General features: G+C 38.5%; 3 protein-coding genes and 1 pseudogene across 3 annotated transcripts; 1 reads left to right on the top strand and 3 right to left on the bottom strand.

Moving 5' to 3' along the window:
- The first annotated feature begins 1893 nt into the window (after positions 1 to 1893).
- LOC140792137 (receptor-like protein EIX2) lies at positions 1894 to 4870 on the top strand (annotated as a pseudogene).
- A 407-nt stretch (positions 4871 to 5277) lies between these two features.
- Positions 5278 to 6012, bottom strand: LOC140792136 (phenylacetaldehyde oxime monooxygenase CYP71AN24-like). Its single transcript, XM_073142977.1, has one exon. It carries the CDS (start codon positions 6010 to 6012, stop codon positions 5278 to 5280), a length of 735 nt encoding a protein of 244 aa, XP_072999078.1.
- A 657-nt stretch (positions 6013 to 6669) lies between these two features.
- LOC140793069 (cytochrome P450 71A21-like) lies at positions 6670 to 8637 on the bottom strand. Its single transcript, XM_073144423.1, has 2 exons — positions 7498 to 8637; positions 6670 to 7405 (listed from the first exon to the last, which is right to left on the bottom strand). Exons 1-2 carry the CDS (start codon positions 8554 to 8556, stop codon positions 6782 to 6784), a joined length of 1683 nt encoding a protein of 560 aa, XP_073000524.1. The 5' UTR covers positions 8557 to 8637; the 3' UTR covers positions 6670 to 6781.
- A 2864-nt stretch (positions 8638 to 11501) lies between these two features.
- On the bottom strand, positions 11502 to 13547 carry LOC140792551 (cytochrome P450 736A117-like). Its single transcript, XM_073143618.1, has 2 exons — positions 12526 to 13547; positions 11502 to 12346 (listed from the first exon to the last, which is right to left on the bottom strand). The coding sequence occupies exons 1-2, from the start codon at positions 13474 to 13476 to the stop codon at positions 11723 to 11725; spliced, it is 1575 nt and encodes a 524-aa protein (XP_072999719.1). The 5' UTR covers positions 13477 to 13547; the 3' UTR covers positions 11502 to 11722.
- Positions 13548 to 19468: the final 5921 nt, after the last annotated feature.

The following is a 19468-nucleotide window of genomic DNA, read 5'->3' as shown; positions in this document are numbered from 1 at the left end:
TTTTGGCAGTTTAACTAGAATGCAGGGGTTGAATGATAATAATATGGTGTGAATGGATATAAAGATAAAATCTAAAGCGTTTTTGTTAAAAAAAAATAATTTTGCTTGAACTCTTTATATATCATGTTACGAACTGACGATCCATAATAAGAGGTGTAGGCTTCGAAAAGATGAAGGGGAGGGGATGGTGGTCATGAAGAGAGATTAATTTACTCTAACTCCTAGGTTATTTTACTCTTACTCCTAAAATAAACTTAGGGCTAAAAAATTGTAATATTTGGATGATTAAACAAATGAGCTCAACCCCTCATATATAGGCTTATAGAACTCAAATTAAGATTTATCTTAAAGACTTACATGATTTAATTAAATCTGTCTTAAGATAGTGGTTATTTGGCTGTTAGTTTGAAATAAAATCCTACTAACCAATTCAATTTTCATGCATGTTTATTATATTTAAAATAAGATAAATAATTTAATACTAACAAAAAGGATCATTGCTTCTATTGATTTGATACAAATAGATAATATTAATTTCTCTATTCTAATCTAGCCGTTAAAATAGTATAATTTTTTAAAAATTTAATCAAAAGTGCCGGTTAATATGAACCAAAGTACCGGCCACTCTTTTGATTTGGAAGACAAACTAAGTATTTTTATTGGGTTAATTACATTTTTACCTACGAATATTTATATCTAAAATAATTTTACTCTTATATAACTTTTTATATTAAATTAGTTTCTGTATAAAGTGAGACGATTAGATTTTTCATCATACTAATCAACCGATCTAGCACTCTCATCCTCCTTCTTGCTATCTTTTTTATCGGTTGTTTTATTTTTCTTGCTTTTACATGTTACTTAAATGAAGTTCTCAAGTGGATTTCGATAAATCGTTGCATTTGCACTCCATCACTAATGTGTCTGAATTCTCTATTTAGGGACTCTCTTTTCGTTGAGAGCTTTATTTTTAAGACTCATTGTGTTAAATCTATAGTACTGCCGTTGTTGGCTTATTTCAAGAGCAATGCTCTATCTCCTCTCTTTTTTTTATTATGATTGAGTCCTTGATACTTTATTCTTACTATTGTAAAGTCTATAATCTAGCCAAATGAGAGGCTTGTTCTTATGATTGTTATCCTATTTCTCTTTTCCCCTCTTGTATTAAGTTGTAATTGTTTGATTGAATTAATAATACGATCAACTTTTCTTTAAAAAAAACTGCAGAAACTGCTAAAATGATTCTTTATATCAAATATAGCAAATAAATAAAATTATCAAATTACAAATTACCCTTCTTTGTCTAGTGAAGTGGACACTCTCGTCAGCCCCATATTTTACAAATATTTAGGTAAATATAGTCTTAATTTGTAAAATGTTGAAACAAATCAAATCAAAAAAGAATTCGATATATTTATCATGAAAATAAACACCTTATATTTTGATTTTGTTATAAATAAAACCACTTACTGTTATTTATAAATAAGGCCCCATATTTACTTTTAATCGCCGCCGGTATTTCATATATAATAAATATCAGTAAAACTACGATACAATATCATTCTATCTAAAATTAGTAGCATTTATTTTTAATTGTAGACTCATTTTTATTATCTTTAAGTTTTTATCAGTATATTGAACATTATTAAATTTTTATTTATTTGAGAAAATGAAAAGAAAAGAAAAGAAATATATTATTTGAGAATAAGTGACAATCTAGACTCTGGAATTCCCCACCATTACAATTTCCATACTCATCTTGTTTCCTTCCGTGGAATTCCACAGCCATCGTAATCTTCGTACTTGGAAGGTCAAATGTCTCTTTCCACCATTGAAGTAAATAACATGTGGTACATAGAAGAAGAAGAAGAAGAAGAAGAAGAAGAAGAAGAAGAAGAAGAAGAAGAAATATTCTCTACTAATATTGCCTTTAGGCCTTGACTATTGCGAGAGCTGCTTATATGATCCTATTAATCCCAGGTGTTTGGAAGCTAGAAGAAGTAAAATAAGTTTAATGGCCAAGGCGACAAGATCCTCTATCCAATGTTGTCGTATCATCCTAATAATGATATGGGTTCTACTGGCCCAATATCAAATCCCCATTTCCTCCATATCTGTGGAGCCCAAAGGAGGAGGAAGGAGTTGCATCGAGAGAGAGAGGGACGCACTTCTTTCCTTCAAAGCAAGCATTGAAGATCCCAATGATGTCCTATCTTCTTGGCAGACTGGCCAAGACTGCTGCCGATGGAGGGGCGTCGTGTGCAGCAACAGGACAGGCCATGTTGTGAAGCTCGACCTCCATAACAACTTCACCGACGACATTTATGACTACAACACTGACATGATCAATTATAAGTTTCGAAAGTTGGGCGGTGAGATCAGTCCTTCTCTGCTGGCTATAGAGCATCTCAACTACCTAGCCTAAGCTACAACGACTTCGGACATAAGCGGATACCAGAATTCATTGGCTCCTTTAAGAACTTGAAATATCTCGACCTCACTTATGCAGGCTTCAGTGGAAGCATACCTCCTCAGCTTGGCAATCTCACTAAGCTCGATCTTTCTTTTAACTCCTTGGAGTTGGTTGATTATGTAGCTTGATTACCGCGTCTCTCTTCTTTGAAGTACCTCGACATGAGTGGGGTAAACCTCAGTGCTGCTGTGGATGGGGTGCAGGCCATGAGCATGCTTCCAGATTCTCTAAGAGTTCTTTACCTATTTGATTGCAATCTCAACGCGACGTTCTCCTCTCTGCCTCTTTACTCTTCTAATCTCACATCACTTGTGAGCCTTGATCTTGGGTATAACTACTTCCACGGTCCTATTCCTGATGGCCTGCTAGAAAATATGACATCCCTCGAAGAACTTGTGCTCGAATTCAATGATCTCATTGGGGACATAGCAGAATTTATGAAAAGGTTGCCGCCCAAGATAGAGGAGTTGGATTTGTTTGCAAATAACTTGACCGGAAGTCTGCCAAGTTGGCTTGAGCACATGACCAGTGTAAGGTATCTTTATCTCAGTAACAATAGCCTCAGCGGTCACATACCTTCCGGGATTGGAAAGCTCACTAATTTGAAAGGTTTGGATTTGAGTTTCAATAACTTGCTTGGCATTATATCAGAAGACCATTTTGCAAGTCTAACAAGATTAGAATATTTATATTTGTCCAACAACAACAACCTGACCATGGTAGTAGGCCCAAATTGGCTCCCTCCATTCAAATTGAAATATGTAGGCTTGAGCTCCTGCAAGTTGGGACCCCATTTTCCTACGTGGATTCAATCGCAGACTGACATGATTGACTTAGCAATGGCCAATTCGGGAATAGTCTATAGGTTGCCAGATTGGTTTTGGAATGTCATTTCTTCGGTTGAATATCTTGATCTCTCTCTAAACCAGATCAGCGGAGTGTTACCATTGACTCTGGAGTTCCTGTCAGCGGCATCTGAAATAAATCTGAATTCAAACCAGTTCCATGATGGGGTCCCAAAATTACCGACGAGTCTTCAAGTGCTGGATCTTTCAAACAACAGTATTACTAGTACCATCCCATTATCTATGTGCAACCAGGTGCAACCCTTAGAAATCTTGGATCTATTACACAACCGCCTATCAGGACAACTTCCTCAATGTTTGACAAGTAGGAAATCTTTTAGAGCTGATCCTGGCGACTTGACACCGATAGGTTCTGAACTTTCAATAGTAAGTTTCAGCAACAACAGCCTCTCTGGTGAATTTCCTTTGTTCTTCCGAGGTTGTCAGTATCTTAATTTTCTTGATCTTTCTTATAATAAATTCTATGGAAGCTTGCCGATATGGTAAAAGATTACCACATCTAGCCATTCTCTTATTAAGGTCTAACATGTTTTCTGGCTATATACCTATTCAGCTTGCAAAATTAGATTATCTCCATGTTTTGGATCTTGCTCACAACAATCTATCATGAACCATAGCTCCATCTCTCGTGAACTTCACAGCAATGACTACAGTCTCCTTGTACGGAAGTTATTATGTCCCTGATTTCATTAGCCTTTTAGTGGTCACAAAAGGATAAGCTCTGGAATACTATACCAACACGACAATATCACTCATGTTGAGCCTCGATTTATCAAGCAACTATCTAAGTGGAACGATCCCTCAAGAGATAGGAGGCCTTGCTACATTGAAAATTTTGAATTTGTTTGGGAATCGAGGAGATATTCCAGAGACAATCGATGGTCTTCAATCATTGGAATCTCTTGACCTTTCAAGCAATGAGCTTTATGGTGAAATTCCTCCAACTCTATCAAATTTAATTTTTTTGAGCTATTTGAACCTGTCCTATAATAACCTCTCAGGAGTAATACCTTCTGGTCAGCAACTACAAACATTTGACGATCCGTCAATCTACGAAGGCAATAACGATCTTTGTGGGCCTCCTATTTTTAAGAATTGTTCAGGAGATGGAACAACTCTAAATTATCCTCTAGAATATAAAGATGGAAACGAGATGTCATATTTTTATCTCAGTATGGGTCTAGGATTTGCAGTGGGGCTTTGGGTGGTCATTGGTCCATTATTGTTCAAGAGGACATGGAGCACACCTTATTTTCTCTTCATTGACAACATATATGATAAGATCTATGTGTTTATAGTTCTTAATTGGGCTAGGCTCATTGCCAACATCAAGAAGAAATAAAGCATAGGCGTGGTTATGCAAATGGAGGAGTTTCCATGGTTCAGATCATGGAGATTAGTCACTGTTTATTGCTATATTGTGTGATTATGCTATCAACATTCAAATCTTGATCACATCTTATAATAGATAAAAGAAGTAGATATGTATCAAATATGTTGGTCATCTGATCTCTTCCATGTAATCTATATATCAGGCTTGTAATTGTCTTTCACATCGTCAACATGCTGCTTTTCTATTAAGGTTGTGTTGTTGAAAAGTAGTTAAAACTCCAATCTATCAGATGCAGTAACTTTTGTTACCTTACAAATTATCACAACTTTACTAATTTACATAGCTTTGGTAATTAACATAACTTTTTTCTATCTTACTTTTATTATTTTACTAAGTCTACATTCTTATTCGTTTTCCTCCTTTAAAATTCTATAAACCAATCCCTAAATATAACAATGTTTTTTCTTCCTTCCTTCCTTCTATGGCTTGATGGAGGAGAAATTTTAGTTGCCAATAATTCCATCCGCGTAGGACCACTTTATTAAGGAAATTATCCAATTCTTTGGAACATTTATCCACCCTCTTATCCAACCCTCTCACCCAATCTATCCAACCCAACCACGGGTTGAGTTCCCCCATGTAAATAAGCTCCAACAGGTACCCAATCTCCCTGAATGACCTATGAGTTCTGTTTCCGTGTGCCTCCTCGGAGAATTTACGCCGAACGCCGCACGACAGACGATATCATTCGTAAGGGAGATCAACAATTCGATCAGATTTACCGAACCGGCGGTGGACATAGACCGGCGTATCCTCTCCATCAACAGCGCCACCTCCTCTGCCCTCACTGGGCTAAAGGCCTGCACCCTTTTAGGATTTAGCATGTGTAACATAGTTACCCGTCGCGCCTGCCTCCAGTACTCTCCGTAGGGAGCGAACGCCACCGCCCGGGAGTTGTAGAAGATCCGGTCAGTGATGCGCAACGGCGGCCTACTAGCGAAGCTGGCGTCTTGATCTTTCATGACCTCTTGGGCTGCCTTTGCCGATGAGATTATCAGAGTAGGTAACCGGCCAATGTGGAGGAGCATGACAGGTCCGTACTTGTGGGATAGCGATTGCAGCGAGACGTGAGGGAACGTCCCGAGCTGGTGGAGGTTCCCGATGAGCGGTAGGCCTGGCGGAGAAGGAGGAAGAGGTAATTCGTTACCGTTTCTTGAAACTACGGCTTTGTTGTTTTGGTAGTACAAGAAATAGCAGATGAGGAGGAGAGGGAGAGTGAGGAGGAAGGGGGAAGAGGTGAGCCATTGGAGTAATTGGAGTAAGTGAGCAAATGGAGGCATTGTCGTGACAACTTGCTTAATCTTAGCCAAGTATACGTTGGGGAAAACTACTTATGGTTTTTGCCACTAAGAGCCCCTACATATTTATGACTACGAAGGAGCAGTGATGAGCGTCAGTGAATAGGTAAGACTAACGCACTAACGTTACCTATATATGTCATATACGACGATTTACTACACTTGGCCGCTCGTATCATGATGGCACGCGTCCAAACGTAGTTATTAACGAATGGCATCAAGGGGAATATTAAATTGGATCAACGACTGTCGACTTACCTTTTAGCATCGATCGTTTTCTTTCCTTATCTTACGAGTTTGAACTTTGAAGGCATCTCCGTAGAAAAATTTCTTTAGGAAAAAAGAAAAAAGTTTCTACCGCACCTCTTCCACTGTTTACGATTACAGCCACGTACGATACTTGACAAATGCCGTCCACATCACCGTTCCTTCGTCGCAAGTACTTTTAGCAAAGTTTCTTCGTCCAAATTAACGTTTAAAGTTTCACCAAACCGTAATAAAGAAGTTTAATACTTCACTAAATGATAATTAGTCATCAAAATTATTTTTTGAGTTGCTATAATTAACTCTTTTTGCATGATATTAGGTATTTGAGGAGAGAGAATCTAAAACAAATATATTCTCAGTTTGCAAATCAGATAAAACCAAAACGTTTCCTCCATGCAAAAGAGCATGAAGTAAAAACTTTTATTCCTTACAAGCATGTACGTATATAATCAGTACATGCCAATCTCGAGGGTAGCTTAGATAACTAATTATTAAAAGGTTTAGCCACCAAAGTGAGCTTAGGCTTGATGTCTGGTGCTAGTCCACTAAACACACTGCTGGTATCCAGTGTCTCTCCTTTCCTTCCGTCAGGCAATTCCCAATTAAAATGAAACAGCAAGTTAGCAAGCGTAATCTCGACCACCTTCACCGCGAAATTTATCCCGGGGCAGCCTCTGCGGCCGGACCCAAATGGTATCAAGTGGAAGTCCTGTCCCTTGAAATCAATAGGACTATCCACGAACCTCTGAGGCCAGAATTCTTCAGGCCTCTCCCAGTAGTTTGGGTCCCTTGCAATGGCCCATGCGTTGATCAAAACTCTAGTGTTGGCTGGAACATTATAGCCTAGAAATTTGGTGGCTTCAATTGAGTGCTTTGGAAGCAGTAATGGGATTGGTGTGTGCAGCCTGAGACTCTCCTTGATCACGGCCTTCAAGTAGGTCATTTTGTCTAAGTATTCCTCAGCGATCGCCTTTGTCGTATCGCATCCACTCAGTACTCTTCTTACTTCCTCTTGTACTCTTCTCATTTCTTCCGGGTGTTTGATGAGCTCCACCATCGTCCATTCCATCGTAGAGTATGATGTATCAGTTCCTGCGGTGTTCATGTCCTGCCAAACATGCATTAATGCAATACTTATATATTAATTAGCCCTCTTATGGATGGATCTAGAACAATTAATCTGGAGATTTAATTAATTACCAAGATGATTGCTTTAATATCGCTGATGCTGAAGTTGACGGTAGTTTCTTTATCCTTCGCGTTGATGGATAAAAGAACGTCGAGGAAGTCCTCAGTATTCTCCGCTCGATCATCGGATCCATATTTCTCCGCGCGGGCAATGTGGTCCTCTACCACTTTACTAAGGAAATTATCCAATTCTTCGGAAAACTTATCCACCCTCTTATCCAACCCTCTCACCCAATCTATCCAACCCAACCACGGGTTGAGTTCCCCCATATAAATAATCTCCAACAGGTAGCCAAGCTCCCTGAATAACCTATGAGTTCTGTTTCCGTGTTCCTCCTCGGAGAATTTGCGCCCGAACGCCGCACGACATACGATATCATTCGTAAGGGAGATCAACAATTCGCTCAGATTTACCGAACCGGCGGTGGACATAGACCGGCGTATCCTCTCCATCAACAGCGCCACCTCCTCTGCCCTCACTGGGCTAAAGGCCTGCACCCTTTTAGGATTTAGCATGTGTAACACAGTTACCCGTCGCGCCTGCCTCCAGTACTCTCCGTAGGGAGCGAACGCCACCGCCCGGGAGTTGTAGAAGATCCGGTCAGTGATGCGCGACGGCGGCCTACTGGCGAAGCTGGCGTCGTGAGCTTTCATGACCTCTTGGGCTGCCTTTGCTGATGAGATTATTAGTGTAGGTAACCGGCCAATGTGGAGGAGCATGACAGGTCCGTACTTGTGGGATAGCGATAGCAGCGAGACGTGAGGGAACGTTCCGAGCTGGTGGAGGTTCCCGATGAGCGGTAGGCCTGGCGGAGAAGGAGGAAGAGGTAATTCGTTACCGTTTCTTGAAACTACGGCTTTGTTGTTTTGGTAGTAGAAGAAGTAGCAGATGAGGAGGAGAGGGAGAGTGAGGAGGAAGGGGGAAGAGGTGAGCCATTGGAGTGAGTGAGCAAGCGACAGCATTGTCGTGGGAGCTTGCTTAATCTTGGCCAAGTATACGTTGGGGAGCACTGACTTATAGTTGTCTTCCCTACTAAGAGCTCCTACATATTTATAGCTACCAAGGAGCATTGATGAGCGTCAGTGAATAGGTAACAGAGCCTCTGTGGAAGAAGAGGTGCTCTTGATCTACCGGCACCCCGTTTCTGCAAGAAGACGCGGTATCATCACATCATGGGGTACACTTAACTAATCGATCGTCTCTGAGAATTTTCCTTTTTATTTATTTTAAATCATTAGGAATCTTCCTAATTGATAGCGGCTCATAACCATCCACACTGAATGATATTGATCTCCTTCTCTAAACTCCGATAACCACCCACTCCTTGAATTTTTTTGTAACCACATTTCCAACGTTTCCTAGCTATGTTTTAGCATTGTAACAGTATAAAAAGTAAAGTGAAAAATTATATGTACACCATGGATATGGATAGATCGATGTGTTACAATTTCTTTACCTTAATCTCAAACTTCGCACGGAAATTGTCAAAGATAAATCCGTCTCCATCGCAATATGGACAAGGTAATTCACATCAAGCGTCCACTGCAGGCCTTCCAATTTGACGTTGATCTTGCTGGAAAAAAAGAAGAAGAAGAAGAAGAAGAAAGATCTCATTCGCTCTCTTCTATATCTTTGAGCATTCAGAAAACTACAAGTTTAACTTAATTTCTTCGTCGTGGCTGGACTACAGTTCCAATGTACAAGAGAACGTAGACTCCATTAGCTCAGTTAATAGCTTATAATTAATCCCAACAGTAGAAAATCTTCCAAGTAAATGGGGTCTTATTAAGTAGGAAGAGTCGACTTAATTTTCTGAATGCACGAGCCACGGACGAAGCCGCTGGCTTTTACTTCATTCTCTGTTTGACTGACCTCTTTCATGATAGAAAAAAGAAAAGAAAAGGAGAGTTATTCACTAGAAATGTACCGGAGATGTCGTGTTTTGACTTGTCTGTAGAATAGGAGAAAATGTTTTTTTTTTTTTTTTTTTTTTGAGGAATTGGATAGTGCATCAAACTATCGAAGTCGTAATTAAATAAAATAATTTATCAACGACATCCTAAATTTTAAGTTTTTTTTTTTTTGGTTAAAGAAATTCTGCCACGTGATGGTGGAATTATAAGCCATTGGAAAATTGAACATCCGTGCTGGAACGGCACCCCAATTCGCTTCGCAAAATGGTCATTCTTCGATCTTCAACGTAATAAAACCCATTACTTTTCGTATGAAATTAATAACCAAATAATACTTGTGATGATACCTAGTACTACTAGTTTGTCACGCAAATGCAATAGAGACAAACGATACATTAACATTCTGCAAAGCTTTCAGTTTGACAAATCCTGCACAAGATGAATGACTTCTTTCAGTCGACCCAGAACTAGGCTTGGAAATCAACGTGGTGGGGGTCATTAAAGCCATTAAATTTCTCCAATCAAACCAAGTTGAGATACAGACAGGTATATATATATATATATATATATATATAAACGAATTAATTAAATTCCACTTGAGACTGCCAACTTATTTCTTAGCGAACTTGTTTGGTCCGGGCATCATCTTTTTCGTCGTCCGGATAGTCAAGATCACATTTGTGAGACTGTTGCTAGTATTTCTAGCTAGATAAATGGATAAACGTGAGTGCTCGATCTCGTTATTTCATATAAGAACTACGCATGCACCCTTAAAAAGTGGTGGTAGTGTTTTTGTAATTAGCCTTCATATTTAAAATAAGTATTAATTACACTTTGCCAACACCAAACTTTTTTTTAATTTTTTTTATAAATTGCACCTTATATTTTATCTATTTTATAATTCAATCCTTTTTTTTTTCTTCTACCTATCCTTGCTTCGACCAAAGATTTACCGGAGAAGAATAATCTTCTAGTCCTCCTCCTCAGCCTCCCTTTAAATCCTTCTCTTTATCTCTATTTAATAATCATCTAATTAGTTTATTGTTGATATTTTAAATAAAAAGGATGATAAAGATAAGAGTAATTTATATATTTATAAATTATTTTATATATTATAATAAAATATTTTTTGTTAGTATAGTTCAAATTAACACAAGGTGTTAAATAAAAATTATATTAAAAAAAATAAATGAGTGGAATTATAAAAATTCTTAAAGACGAAATGTCAATCACTTAGTGTAAAACATAAGGTGATTTGAAAGATAATACCAAAGTTTTGATTTTATCTATCATTATCCAAATCTAAGTTGAGTGCTGATATCGGGCCTAATTATTGTCTTTCTCAAAAGCTAATCACTGTAGGACAAGATGTGAATATCATTTGCCGCAGGTATTGGGAGCAAAAATAATCCCCAAAATTATTCCGTTTCTTGCAATTCTTACCAGTTACAATGATTCGATGTCCTATTTATGCCTAATTACATGGAATAATTGCTAATGATTATGGGATGAAGTAGTCGTGCCATTTTGATTAAGTCATATTATTCGATTGACCATAGCTTGATTAATAATAATATATTAGATGTAAAGATTTGAATCGTACGTCAACTAAGTGATTCACTCGAGACATTTTTTTTCCTCGGAGGAATTTCTTCATATTTGGTATTTGAAATTAACCATAGGAGTAATTAATTTAGATTCATCTTCCTCAAACCCTCAACTTACCTTCCCTCCATAATTCACACCAACCTAGCTTTGGGTGAAAATGGGTCGGATTAAGTCCGACCGAATTTTGTATTCAGGTAGGTTTGGATACAAGTACACATTGTGGCGTTAAGTCCATAGATGGGAGATAGTCGAGCGAGTAAAATCTTTGGATTTAGCTCCAATCTACCCAATTTGGGCATGGGCTTTTATAACACATTTTATTTCTGGTTGTATCCTTTAGCTTCTTCTTCTTCTTCTTCTTCTTCTTCTTCTTCTTCTTCTTCTGCTTGCCACATCAAACTACCCAGATGTGCAGGTCTATTATCAGTTGTTCTTTGAAATGACCTTTACGTATGATATGGTCGAATTTATTAAATGACTACACAACATGTCACTTATCATTATTCGTGATTGTCTAAATAATTATACATCCGCTGTACAACTTACAATGTCTGCAACAAAAACTTATATAGGATTATTAAGATTAAAAAGGGAAGTACTAAATGTAAAGCTTGCGGACATCTCAGACATGTTTAGTAGTAAAGGAGCCTGAGCCGATCCGTCTCATGTATTTGGAGGATTTAGGTATTTGCTCAGGATTTAGCTGCCTTGATAACTAATTATTAAAAGGTTTAGCCACCAAAGTGAGCTTAGGCTTGATGTGTGGTGCTAGTCCACTAAACACACTGTTGGTATCCAGTGTCTCTCCTTTCCTTCCATCAGGCAATTCCCAATTAAAATTAAACAGCAAGTTAGCAAGCGCTAGCTCGATCACCTTCCCCGCGAAATTCATCCCGGGGCAGCCTCTGCGGCCGGACCCAAATGGTATCAAGTGGAAGTCCTGTCCCTTGTAATCAATAGGACTATCCACGAACCTCTGAGGCCAGAATTCTTCAGGCCTCTCCCAGTAGTTTGGGTCCCTTGCAATGGCCCATGCATTGATCAAAACCCTAGTGTTGGCTGAAACATTATAGCCTAGAAATTTGGTGTCCTCAATTGATTGCATTGGAAGCAGTAATGGAACTGGTGTGTGCAGCCTGAGACTCTCCTTGATCACGGCCTTCAAGTAGGTCATTTTGTCTAAGTGCTCCTCGGTGATCGCCTTTGTCGTATCGCATCCACTCAGTACTCTTCTTACTTCCTCTTGTACTCTCCTCATTTCTTCCGGATGTTTGATGAGCTCCACCATCGCCCATTCCATCGTAGAGTATGATGTATCAGTTCCTGCAGTGTGCACGTCCTGCCAAACATGCATGCATGCAATAGTTATATATTAATTAGCTCTCTGAAAGCCAATTCATTGATTTGATGCATGCGTTATCGAAATTAGATAATTAAACTGATCAGGTTCTTTCATTTTATATAAAATTATTAAGCTGATGGATCTAGAACAATTAAACTAGAGACTTAATTAATTACCAGGAGGATTGCTTTGATATCGTCGATGCTTAAGGTGACGGTAGCTTCTTTATCCTTCGCGTTGATGGATAACAGAACGTCGACGAAGTCGTCAGTATTCTCCGCTCGATCATCGGATCCATATTTCTCCGCGCGGGCAATATGGTCCTTTACCACTTTATTAAGGAAAATATCCAATTCTTTGGAACACTTATCCACCCTCTTATCCAACCCTCTCACCCAATCTATCCAACCCAACCACGGGTTGAGTTCCCCCATATAAATAATCTCCAACAGGTACCCAATCTCCCTGAATAAGCTATGAGTTCTGTTTCCATGTTCCTCCTCGGAGAATTTGCACCCGAACGTCGCTCGACATACGATATCATTCGTAAGGGAGATCAACAACTCGCTCAGATTTACCGAACCAGCGGTGGACATTGACCGGCGTATCCTCTCCATCAACAGCGCCACCTCCTCTTCCCTCACCGGGCTAAAGGCCTTCACCCTTTTATGGTTTAGCATGTGTAGCACCGTTATGCGCCGCGTCTGCCTCCAGTACTCCCCGTAGGGAGAGAACGCCACCGCCCGGGAGTTGTAGAAGAGCCGGTCAGTGATGCGCGACGGCGGCCTACTGGCGAAGCTGGCGTCTTGAGTTTTCATGACTTCTTGTGCTGCCTCTGCTGATGAGATTATTAGAGTAGGTAAGCGACCAATATGGAGGAGCATGACAGGTCCGTACTTGTGGGATAGCGATAGCAGCGAGACGTGAGGGAACGTCCCGAGCTGGTGGAGGTTCCCGATGAGCGGTAGGCCTGGCGGAGAAGGAGGAAGAGGTAATTCGTTACCGTTTCTTGAAACTACGGCTTTGTTGTTTTGGTAGTACAAGAAGTAGCAGATGAGGAGGAGAGGGAGAGTGAGGAGGAAGGGAGAAGAGGTGAGCCATTGGAGTGAGTGAGCAAGCGACAGCATTGTCGTGGGAGCTTGCTTAATCTTGGCCAAGTATACGTTGGGGAGCACTGTACTTATGGTTGTCTTCCCTACTAAGAGCTCCTACATATTTATAGCTACTAAGGAGCATTGATGAGCGTCAGTGAATAGGTAAGCAAACTCGACTTTGCACGGACCAACAAAGCCTTTCTGTGGAACAATAGTAGGTGTTCTCGATCTACCGGCACCCCGTTTCTGCAAGAAGACGTACGTGGGTACGCCTAATTAATTGTCTCAGAGAATTTTTCTTTTCTTTTTTTCCTTAAATTTTCTTTACAATTTTTGTGTTTATGATTTTAGTTCATTCTCTAGCCAGTCCGACCACCGCATGTCATACTGTCATGTCATTGTAGAGAAATCTGCAGTATTTCTTTTTTTGGATAAAAATCTGCAGTACTTCTGACTTGTCGAAAGATAAAAAGGAAATGTCTTCTTTTTTCGGGGAATTGGATAGAGCATCAAACTATCAACGTCGAAATAAAATGAAATAAAATGTCTTAAATTTTTTAGTATTTCTTATCATTTAATCTCCTGTCTTTTAATTGAAGCAATTCTCCCACATTACGGTGGAAAGGAGAATCCAACATCCGCGCTGGACCTTCGTATTAGCTCACAAAAGTGAATGCTTCGCGAATTAATTCTCTTCTCGATCTTCAACGAAAAGTGGACCCATTACTTTTCGCATGAAATTAACAGTTAAATAATTTGTCCGTGCGTTATCTTATTCCCTAGCGAACTTATTTTGTCCGTGCGTTATCTTATTCCCTAGCGAACTTATTTTGTCCGTGCGTTATCTTTTTCGTCATCCGAATTAGTTAGATTAGATATTCACAGTCATATGCTAGATAAATAGATAAATGTGAGTGCTCGATCTCGTTATTTGAAATAAGAACTAATTACAAAAATATAATAACGGTAGAGGTATTATACTGACTAAATAACGTGTGCCATATTTATAAAAACTTAGCCCTTCAAACTATTACTCTTTTTAGATACATTGTGTGAATATTTTTTTTATTATAGATTTTTTGATACTACTCGGTCGGATTAGATCAACTTGCGGCATTGAGTTTATTAGGATGAGCCTATTTATCTAGTTTATGTTTGCTTAAGAGAATAAAGTCTTTGACTGTCTGCATGCGTTCGCAACGATAGATAACGGTATTTACGCGTTCGAACGCACCGCGACAAAGATTGTTGGTTTATTAAGATTGTTTAACTTAGTTGATGAGTCCCTAAGGTGAGTCTCTATAAATATGTGGAAGAAATTATAATTGGAATTTTATCTGATAATTGAAAACGACATTATGCATTTATCTCCTTCTCTCTTGCTCTAGCCATTAGCGCCCTCTCTCACCTCCTTCTTTCCACCGCCCAAGTCTTTGGTCGGCTTCCTCTAACTCCTAATCCCTCTCTTCTACAATAATTTCTCTCCCTTCACACCAAAAAATTAACCTAGCACATATCTAGCCATTGAAAGGCTATCAAGTTAGGGTTTATCCGATCTTTAGCCACTATTCAGGTTTAAGTTTCAAGATCTAACCATCCAAACTCTGAGATCTTAGATTCTTTGGAAAGTTTCAAGAGCGACAACATATCCAAAATTCAGAAAGATTCATTGGTTAGATTATCCGCAGCTTCATTCGAAAGTTACGATCCCAATCTAGTCTAGAATCGTTTCGGATCAAATCAAGCTGGTTCGTAACATAATTACTATTTTATCGGCCTTAAAAAATATCACTTTAGTTAACTATCATTTCATCACATTCACTCTCTTCTTGTTTTTCTAATTCTCTGAGTTGAGACCGGTCCCTAAGTTATTATCTTTTTCATTAGCTAAGGTCAAGATGTGATGTCATTTGCTGCAATTATTGGGAGCAAAGTCCAGTTACAATGATTATAAGTCCCCTTTATGCTTAATTACATGGAATAATTGCTAATGTTTATGGGACGAAGCAGCCGTGCCAGTTTGATTTAAGTCATATTATTCGATTGACTATAGCTTGAATATTTAGAATCTAGACTATGAAAAAATGAGACAATTTGAATCGTCGTCAGCTAGGTAATTTACTCGAGACGTTTATTTTCTTAGAGGAATTTCTTCATATTTAGCATTTAAAATTAATCATAGAGCAATTAATTTGGGTTCATCTTCCTCAAACCCTCAACCTAACTTTCCTCCACACCAACCTACCTAGAGGTGAAAAGTGATCGGATTAAATCTAACCCAATTTTATATTCAGATCGATTTGGATATGAGTAACCATTCTGGCACTAAGTCCATAGATGGGAGATAGTCGAGCGAGTTAAATCCTTTAATGATGGCTACTAGAAAATTTATGAAAATGTGTTCCATAGAGTGGTTTCCCTCCATGTTTAAGAAGAAGATAAATCTTATGCAACTAAGTGTTAATGATAGGAGAAAATTTAATTGCGATTGGCGATTGGTTGTGCAAGAGAGGAAGAGCATGAGCAAGGAGGAATGATCAGTGTGTTGGGAACTGGGAAGAGGCTAGCTCGAGCCTAAGTGGGCTGGGCTGGGCTGGTGGAGTACCTTCGGCCAGGTGGGTTTAGATGTAGACGAGCCCAATCTAGCCAATTTGGGCTTGAGCTTTTCTAATACATTTTTGGCTGGGTCCTTCAGTTTTTCTAATTAAATTTGTGGGTTCTACTCGTCATAATAAATAACCTTATGTATGATATGGTAGAATTTATTAGATGACTATATATGATTGTCGAAATAATTATACACCCATTATAGCATGTTTATAATAATGATTACATAATTGTTTCAGATAATGGGTATGGTTGTTGATTGTCATGTTGATATCTTGCTTATTTAATAACATGCAACATAATATGTGTGTAATACCGTAAGGGGGATGATCTCTATATTTCAACACTCAAGACACCTCCCAAGCTAAAAGGGTTGAGGAAATATTATATAGTATAATTTCGCTTGAGGTCTTAGTATGTAAATTTTAGACAATCAGGTATGTTATTCACCAGACTTAAGCAAGCAATTATACCATTGTTAGGCAAGGGTCAAAGTCCTTAATGTGATAAAGCTAGATGTATACAACCAAAATGATGTAGACAAAGCGATGCCCCATGACTGTAGGAGAGAACTCCTTGATATGTGGATATAGGAGGTCATTTTTTGAGGCAGTTATAATGTACTCTTTATGCTTAAATTTCATATGGTATTAACTAAAGTGCTAACTCATATATTTTTCTTCGTATTTGACAAAATGTCATGTGACTAATCCTATATTTTTGTATAGACCCAACATAAAAGTTAAGATGTAGAAATGTCCTTTTTTAGGAACCGAAAAACACAGAAACCTTTAGCCATGTCAAAGATCGAGAAACTTTCAATACCCAGCCACAGCTTGGCTAAAGACTGCCTTAGAGTTTCCAAGGATAGAGACTTACACAGAAAATGACCAAAGAGGGTTAGTTTCCATTTGACCCTGCATCTCTCAAGCACCTCGGATTCTAGGATAACACAATCTTCAATCTCCTCTTGGAGCTTCAAGTATTTCATCAGGAATGATCCCCAAGCCTTGTATAATTTTGCATGTCCTCCCCTCCCACCATAGAGGACCAACTTTTCTTTTTTGTTTGGCCTATGGGAGGCTGACTCAAATCAGGGATGCTTCTCTCCCCCGCGGGAACAACATGAGCAGGGCATAAGGACGACATGCTAGCCTTCTCACACCGCACCTCCTTGCCAGCAGACTCTTCTCCACTTTTAGGCACTTCAGTTATCCGACATAAATCGCATGTTGCCTAGTGTCGCCGGAGCTCTAAGCACTCGTTGTTTCCATTCCTAAAGGTTAGCGCTATGTTTCTTAGGTATGTACATTAATTAATCATTAGATAATTCATATATATATATATGCATGATTGAAAGGGGTTTCTTTCTTGGATAAGAAAATGAAAGGAAATATAAGAAGTAACAAACATTTGAACAATTCTTAAAAAACTACAAAGTGTTGTTTCTCCGCACATGCTTAGGTGATCAAAAGTCAAGGCTAAACAAAGGAGTAGATGGAGGTAGTTGAATTCAAATCAAAGTTTTACAAGGATGTGAAAGCTAGGGTTCTGATAAGCTCCAAAGTATATAAAAAACTCCTATACAAAGTATATATCTAAATATTAGGCAATGATATCACTCGTTCGCTTAAGTAAAAGTTCGAAGAAATATTAAAAATGAAAGCAAAGATAAACGCCAAGATTTTAACATGGAAAAACTCAAACAGAAAAAAACTATGGATCCAAACTCAGATCAAAACCAATCACTAGGATAGTAGCAATTACAAGACTGACTTACAAAACAACCCGTCAATCCAAACGACTTTGTTCTTCTCAATTTTGCTCGTTAGAACCCACGATTCACTGATTCTCGTGATTGATGTCCAACCTCAGTAGGCCTCGAGATTGTTCTTTCATCTAGATAGCCCTTAAGACGAAAGATTAAGCTTCTTAGAAGAGTAGAACCTTGTTAGTTGAAGAACCGATGTAGCCTCAAAAAATCTCCTTCAATATTGCTTCTTCAACCATCCTAGAGTTAGGGCATCACAATTCTTATATATGATCTCCAAGATAGAACCAAATCCAAGTCTTATCTGAACTCACGAAAGTCCAAGAATTTCAAACTTCGTTGGTGCGTTCGAACGCAGCCCGGGTGTGTTCGAACGACCTGACTTGATCTCAAGTGCATTCGAACGGGCCCAAGTGCGTTCAAACGCGACAGCTTGAATTTTTCAGGTTGTGTTGGAACGCGTTTGTGAACGCTGCTCTCGGTTTATGTGAACGCATATACCCGCGTTCGAACGCGTTTGTGAATGCAACTCTCAGTCTGTGTGAACGCATAAGTCCGTGTTTGAACGCGTTTGTGAACTTAGCTCTCTGTCTGTGTGAATGCATGAGAACGCGCTGTGAACGTGGTGTGAACGCGGTGTGAACGCGATGTGAATTCATAAACTTTTCTCCAATAATCTTGTAATTCTTCAAATCAGAGATTTTCTAGACTTGTATAAAGTTCATATACATCTAAAAATACACTTATAATATTTTGTACACAATTGCCAATAATTAAAAATCTAACAGTATAATATCCCTTTGACCTATTCAATACAAGCATCTACTCTGCTCATTAAGAATACTTAGTTGGTATCATCTGTCTCACTTTTAAATTCTTTCGGATTAATGGAAGTTAGATAGATAGCTTTCCTTCCAATCCCTTGCTGTCTTTATCTACCTGGGCCTTTGCCTTTGCGTGGCTGTTTCCATCCCTCTTAGACTTTGGAAATAGACAGATGGTGAGGCATTATATATATATATATATATATATATATATATATATATATATATATATACTACTAGCACAATAATGATTGGTTTAGTTAAATTAGTATGCCGTGTGCATTGTATTTGAGCTCGTTATTGTTGGTTGGTATATTTTTCTAACTTATATGTTAATGTGAATTAGTTCCTTTGTCTAACATATGATTAGAGATGAGGCACATTAGAAGCTTAACTATATTATTGATCCAATACTTAACAGGACAAACTGGTTACCTGACACTAATAGAACACTATTTTTTTGGATTAGCATAAACCAAAGAATCTAAGAGGAACAACACCTGTTTTGATATTTTTTAATATATTTTATTGAGTGGTTACTACCACCGAATCCAATAGACAACACCTAGGCCTTACTTAGCCTTGTTTATTTCGTTGATTTGGTCAAGAGATAGAGCTGGATGCCATTTTACTTTAGTGAAAATAATCCTTAATCCATATAAATAAGCATGCTAATTGCCGGCTGGTGATACTTTGTGCGTGTTCATAGATAAAAATTAATGTTCAGATGCAAATATTTCTTTTCCCAGACACGAGCATGGATAAGAATCACAATCGTGATAACAAACATATCGAGTTAATTAAAATATGAAAACCTTATATG

This window comes from Typha latifolia, chromosome 7 (assembly GCF_019914945.1).
Source record: "Typha latifolia isolate L0001 chromosome 7, TyphaL0001v2, whole genome shotgun sequence".
NCBI classification, from domain to species: domain Eukaryota; kingdom Viridiplantae; phylum Streptophyta; class Magnoliopsida; order Poales; family Typhaceae; genus Typha; species Typha latifolia.
The sequence above is the reverse complement of the archived record's forward strand: the minus strand, read 5'-3'. Positions and strand labels throughout refer to the sequence as shown.

Excerpts from the sequence above, each read along its gene's own strand:
- LOC140792551 (XM_073143618.1), bottom strand. The coding sequence starts at position 13,476 with ATGCTGTCGCTTGCTCACTCACTCCAATGGCTCACCTCTTCTCCCTTC. Across the intron at positions 12,347-12,525 it reads ATATCAAAGCAATCCTCCTG|GACGTGCACACTGCAGGAAC; the intron begins GTAATTAATTAA and ends CATGTTTGGCAG.
- LOC140793069 (XM_073144423.1), bottom strand. The coding sequence starts at position 8,556 with ATGCTCCTTGGTAGCTATAAATATGTAGGAGCTCTTAGTAGGGAAGAC. Across the intron at positions 7,406-7,497 it reads ATATTAAAGCAATCATCTTG|GACATGAACACCGCAGGAAC; the intron begins GTAATTAATTAA and ends CATGTTTGGCAG.
- LOC140792136 (XM_073142977.1), bottom strand. The coding sequence starts at position 6,012 with ATGCCTCCATTTGCTCACTTACTCCAATTACTCCAATGGCTCACCTCT.